The 6,057-nt window shown below is 57.3% G+C and overlaps 2 protein-coding genes across 2 annotated transcripts in view; one reads left to right on the top strand and one right to left on the bottom strand.

Moving 5' to 3' along the window:
• Window positions 1-1,182: 1,182 nt before the first annotated feature.
• Window positions 1,183-3,453, bottom strand: VOLCADRAFT_116421 (uncharacterized protein; the record flags this gene model as incomplete). Its single annotated transcript, XM_002947329.1, has 7 exons — window positions 1,183-1,286; window positions 1,594-1,701; window positions 1,913-2,007; window positions 2,110-2,180; window positions 2,399-2,581; window positions 2,776-2,849; window positions 3,330-3,453. Coding segments are annotated over 7 exons (759 nt in total), but the record flags the coding sequence as incomplete, so codon positions are not given.
• Window positions 3,454-4,791: 1,338 nt separating this feature from the next.
• VOLCADRAFT_57045 (uncharacterized protein) overlaps window positions 4,792-6,057 on the top strand; it is a gene marked incomplete at both ends in the record, with an annotated part of 5,079 nt that continues 3,813 nt past the window's right edge. The window contains 3 exons of the mRNA XM_002947462.1: window positions 4,792-4,972; window positions 5,193-5,278; window positions 5,890-5,959. Coding sequence (XP_002947508.1) covers window positions 4,792-4,972; window positions 5,193-5,278; window positions 5,890-5,959 — 337 coding nt within the window. The remainder of the gene's footprint in view (window positions 4,973-5,192; window positions 5,279-5,889; window positions 5,960-6,057) is intronic.

The following is a 6,057-nucleotide window of genomic DNA, read 5'->3' as shown; positions in this document are numbered from 1 at the left end:
TTCGTGGTGCGGCGTCTAGGTGAGATAGGATCTTGGGAACCAGCCGTCTTGGTAGAGCGGTATTGGGGGGGCGCCGAGCTGGCTACCCTCCCCCCCTGTGGTTTCCGGAGGCTTGATCGCCCTGCGTTGCCGCAGGGTCTTCCCGTTTGAGTACTTTTCAATTTAGACCCAGTGCTGTGGAAGGGCGCGGACTTGTGCGGTGTTACCCCCTCGACGGGGGCTATCTCCCCTGGACTAGCCCAGGGAGGGAGAGGCGGAGGAGGGTAGTAGTCTCAGGAGGCTGTTTGGCGTCTTGTGGTGTGAGCTCTTTGCGCTCTTTTTTGCGTGAGGATTTTTGAGCTTGGTGACCTCCCCAGCCCGGGAAGACTCGTCGGGCTCCCGGTCGCCCAAGTCCTGGTAGCGAGCTCTCTGAGATGCTCGGTTCGTTCGGTCGGCAGGAAGAGCCCCCCAGTTGCGACTTCGTTTATGTTAGGAGACCAACGGGCATAGATCCCGTCTAGTTGGAGCGCCAAACAAGCGCTGTTGCGTGCCGGCCGTCGTTTCCCGTGCGGCCTGACCCGGGGGCGGAGTGCATGAGACTAACCAGCCGTATGCACCCGCCCCCCGCGCTGTGCTTCGGCCCTGGGCCCCCGGCTTTTCAGCCCACAGTGTAATCAACGTCATACATACATACATACATACATACATACATACATACATACATACATACATACATACATACATACATACATACATACATACATACATACAGGAAAACACGCAAAGACACACAGACAAAGATACATACAGTGACACACACACATCAGCAGCAGCTCCGATGTCCGTCCGATCTCCGCTCCGTGGAATTATAATACCACCGTGACGTCGCCACACGGAGGGGGGGGGGCCGTCCCTGTGTTGTGAGGGGGACCGCCCCCTGGCACCCGGGTGCTGCTGCTCCTGTAATCCGACTCGCACAACCAAAATTCCGTCACACCTAAAACATTGGCTTTCCGAATTGAGAATCCAGGAAATCCATAAGCCAGGAGTACAGCTGCAAATAAAGCACCACCCGAGGACAGAATAAAAACGCCAACTGGTTTTTTGATTGGGATTTCGACGACCGCAACTTAGAAACCGCAACCTAGAAAATTGAGAAGTGGGCTTCCGCCCTTCAACGTTGCTTATGGAAGCAGCAACACGCTAACAGCAGGTCAACAGCAGCAACACGAGCGTCATACCAGCAAGCAATACCGTCTGTAGCATCCTGAGCCGCAAGATCCCCATCATCAGGCAAGGTGGAAAGACTGAGAGCGGGGGAGTGAGACTGCAAGCAATGTCCTGCTGGGCTCGATGGAGCGATCTACATCGAAAAAGGCACGCCACATGTGTACGACATCTTGTAATGGCGACATTTTCTACCAACGTTCCCCAGTGCCGTACACATCCATCCTCATCACCCACCACTTCACCACGTGATCTCCAATGGTGGGTTATTTGGGGGACCGCGGGCTGCTGCTGCTGCTGCTGTACGGCAGTGCTTCAATCAACAAGACGAAGTTACATTGGCAGCATCATCAAAATGCCGACTGGTGCCCCTGTCGATGTCCGTACCGGCACCCGGGCTCGCGTCAGGATCCAGATCCGAACCCAGCAGGTGCGTTCGCAGGAAGCCCCCCAGCTGACAGAGCTGATCGGCGGATAGCCGCGGAACTACGTGGCCTGCGGTTGTACGGCAAATGGGGTTTCGAGTTTGATTGCATAACTTCGTTCTCGGTTATCTGTTGTGGTTGCCACGTTTCATTTGAAAGAAGAGAATTTCACCAGGTTACAATTTACAACTAACAAGCCTCCTGTTGCCTCCCGACGTTAAAATTCCGATATTCCGACGTTAAATTCAATATTCAAATGAAAATGAAAATGCAAAACTTACCCTGATCGTGAAACAGCACCAGCGGCTGTTTGAACATTCCCACCAGCTGCTCGCCGTTGGGCTGCAACGGATCCAAACGACCGATGAGATGGCAGCTGGCACAGGGCAGCGGAGGGGCCAGCGGGGCAGGGAGGTGAGGCGACACCGCTGCCGCGCCCCCGGCAGCGCCGCCGCCGCCGCCGCTCCTAATGCCATACAGGTGCGCGAAGGCCGGGTCACGTACGACACCGCCCCCGATGAGCACCACGCACCGCAGCGGCGGAATATCCTGAGATGCAAACCAAGGTTGTGTGTATAGGGGGGCGGGGGGAAGGGGGAAAAAGGGGGAAGGGGGGGAGGGGGTCTTCCCCGTGTTGGGGGGTTTCCGACTCCTCCGTACGACCCACCCAAGAGGTTGGGCAGCAGTGTGACCATGTAACCGTGCCGTTAGGTCGCCGCGTCAGCACCGACCCGGCTCCGAAACCCCCCCGGGCCCACCCCACCCACCCGCAGGCCCCCCTCTCCTCGCTCCTGCAACGCCGCCACCAGGCCGCCCAACATCGCCCCCTGGGAGAACCCAACAAGTCCAACCACAGGCCGCCCAGCCGCAGAGCATCGCTGAAGCTCCGAAACCAGGAGCGCCAGCGTAGCCTCAACACCCTCGTAACGCAGTACGGCACCGCTTTTGTCCTGCTGAATGCAACGACCAGTACGATACCCGTACGACATAGTACGACATAGTTTGGCAGCGGGAAGGAGCAATGTGTTGGTGGATTGGGTGGGAGCCTGCCGTGGTATTGACAGGTGTGTTGGGGGGAAGATTGCTGCACAGGGGGTGAGTGTGTGAGTGCAGTACGGCAGTTGAGATACGAGGCAAGGCATACCTGTACGGCGTCCCACCACTCGAAGAAAGGTGGTTGGAAGGCGCGTTGTACGTCAGTCAAGGGGGGACCTCGGGCTGGGTGGGGTGCGTCCAGGTAGGCCACCTCCGCCACCTCCCCGAGGACCTTGTCCAATCCGGAACGCTGAAGCTGTAACGGCAGTATTTAATTATTTAATAATTATTTACTTATTCATTTAATTAATTAATTGTAATTCAGGCTTTGTGATTAATTAACATGAGTTTGTTTACCATCTGCGGCCATGACATTGATAATTTAGTACTGGGGAATGGGTTCCGGCTCCTCCAAGGGGGCTGAGGTGGGTGCCACATGCGGACGGAGTGCGGACGGAGTGGGGACGGAGTGGGGACGGAGGGGAGGAGGCGGAGGGGAGGAGGTGGAGGGGAGGAGGTGGAGGGCAGGATCGCTTTCCGGAAATGGTTCGGGAGCAGAAGAAGGCTGTGCCCTTGTGGGGCTGTGCAGCTACATATCCACATATCCACATTGATGTCGAGCAGTAGCAGTAGCAGTAGCAGTAGCAGCAGTAGCAGCGGCACCTGCCTGCTGAGCCAGCACGACCCCACTGGTTCGCCAGCCGTGCAGAGCCAGCAGCCGGGGGCGGGGAGCAGCCTGGCCGGGCACCGGGGGCGACCCAGGTGGGGGAGCTCCGGAATGCGCCGACTGCAGGAGGGAAGGGAGGACCAGAGGGGGCTTGCCTTAGGCCCAGTTCTTCCTGATGATGAAATTGGCATGAACGAATATGATAATGAGAGAGAGGTTTATGGCCTCAGTATAAAAGAATAGCAGTGGGGCGTGGGCGGGGCGTCTCACACCTGCATTGCGACGTTTCGACTTAGGTGGCCGAGCATTCCATGGTTATCGTGTGTACAAGGGACCTAACTATGATGCAGGATCGTAGTATACCGCCATAAACTCAAATATTTAGGTGCTGCCAGGTACCAAAAATAAGCCATTTTACTCTAGCCTCAGCATTGCATTGCGTTGGCATATCGATGCTGCACTGAAGTAGTTTGAAGCTTTACGCGCGTGTAAAGCCGACACATTGCGCCAGCACATTACGACGCGTTTGTAAAAACGCTTCCGCATCAAGACGTTAAGGATTGCTCGTCAACCACCATCGGTACGGCAGTAGTCACCCGAGCATGCCACAGAGAGCGATCTTAACACGCAAAAATGGTGGCAACTAAGCAGCTGCTATGGTCGGTTAGCTAGGCTAGGCAGGGGATTAAGCTCTCTCATGCGGCTGAGGTACATCCATTTTCGGCTTCCGCAAAATTGGCACTACCAAACAATCATTTGCTGCAATATAAAAACAATTTCGAACAAACGCGTATCATCCTACTCGATCCGACCAGCGATAAGCACCTTCGGTGCGGGGAATCAACTTGCCTTAGGTCAAAAACTACAGGCTCCGACATACCTCAGGAGAGAATCCGTTCATCATAACCTGAGCATATTTACAGCTTCCGGAGCGGCGGGAGTGTCGCGTTTCCAGCCATTATCGCCATCGTCAACGGCAGCTCAGGCCACATCCAAAACCTCAGCTTCAGTGCCTGGCGTTGCACCCACACCCTCCCACCTCCACTATCCTGTCGCCTCTGAACACATGAAGTTCATAGGTCAGGTCGCGGGTTCGGATCCGTACACGCGGGGTTGTACGGCGTCTGAAGGCCTTGCAACTGACAACTATTAGTGGTGACCGACCCCCGGGCCCCGGGCAGTGCGATGTCCACATCAGCGCTAGGGGCGGGGAGTGCGAGGAGTGAACTAACCGCCAACGTAGTCGGGGAAGTTCGCGTGCCTACAGAGGTGTATCCTATTTAGGCCTGGAAACGGAGAGCTTAAATAGCCTCCCTCCCGCATCCGCCTCCTCAGCACCCTCTTCCTCCCGTCCATTTGGAGAGGTGTTGCAGCGCTGCTGTTCCAAGTTCTCACCCTTTCGTCGGGAGCCCTGAACCGCCTCTTCCTGCTCCTACATTACCCGGTGCCCCCCGGTCAGATATCGGTGCGAATCTGTTGGACGAGATGTACGACGGGCGGTACAACGATAAGCAGTACCACCCGCCGGACTTATCCGCCGTACTAGATCGCGCCTGGGCAGCTGGATTGCAACGGCTTATCATCACCGCCGGGAGCTTGTCTGAGGCTCGTAGAGCGCTGGAGCTGGCCAAGACAGACGGTTGGTGGTTGGCGGTTGGGGATTGGCGGTTAACTTGGAACAGTTAATAGTTGTGTGGCGAGTTGTTCTGTCCCGAGCTGCTCGCTTCTTTACCCTCCTTTCCCTTCAACCTTTCTTAACCTTCCCTCCACCGCTGGCATCTTGGGAGATCTGGTCCATTGCTTCCTTGTTCGTAAACCTTCTCCCCCCCTCCCCCGCCCACTGCTCCCCGAACTCCCAGATCGTCTCTTCTGCACAGTGGGCTGCCACCCCACCCGTTGTGGCGAGTTCGAGTCCCACCCGGGGGGGCCCGAAGTGTATCTGCAGGTGTGTTGCCTGCGTGCGTGCGTGTGTATGTGTGTATGTGTGCTGTACGGAACTGAGTGTGTGGTGCGCTTACACATGCTCGTGGGCCCGGGGGAGCTGAGTGGGGTGAGCTCACTCAGCCGGGGTTTTAAGAAGGAGCGCTCGGGGGCTTTAGAGCGCAAGGGGGGAGGAGGGGGGGTGTTGGGTGGTCCAAGGGCCCCGAGGGGAAGGGAGGGGGAGGGGGAGGAGGAGGAGGAGGGGGGGAGGGGGAGGGGGAGGGGGAGTAGGGGGGGAGGGGGAGGAGGGGGGGAGGGGATAGTTCGGGATGGAAGGAGCGCCAGGCAACCCGTGGGCTGCGCCCTCTCAGAGACTCCCCGCGTTTACATACATGCATGACCGGGGGGGGGATGGAAAGGAAGGGGAGGGGAGGGGGTTTTAGTGGCCTGGCTGGGTTGCATTGGTGATGGGGGAGACGGGCTTGGCCGGTTGAAAGGGGGGAAGGAAGCTTCTGGCGCCATTAAGACTACGAACTGCTGCAACGCCTTCTGCTCCTGTTGCTGTTAATCCGCTGCTGCTGCCCATGTCGGACTACGTGCTGTGTGTGTATGTCTGTCTATATGTATTTGTTTCAGGACCTCCTGGCGGTACTGCGGGAGGGTCAGGCGGCTGGCAAGGTGGTGGCGGTTGGCGAGTGTGGACTGGGTGAGTCAGGGGGCCGTGGGGTGATATGCGTGTGTGTGTGTGTGTATGGGGGGGGAGATGATAGGGGTAGAGGGATAACTGGATGCACCCCACCCACA

The sequence above is a fragment of the Volvox carteri genome, assembly GCF_000143455.1.
Source record: "Volvox carteri f. nagariensis unplaced genomic scaffold VOLCAscaffold_6, whole genome shotgun sequence".
In the NCBI taxonomy this organism is placed as follows: Eukaryota; Viridiplantae; Chlorophyta; class Chlorophyceae; order Chlamydomonadales; family Volvocaceae; genus Volvox; species Volvox carteri.
The sequence above is the reverse complement of the archived record's forward strand: the minus strand, read 5'-3'. Positions and strand labels throughout refer to the sequence as shown.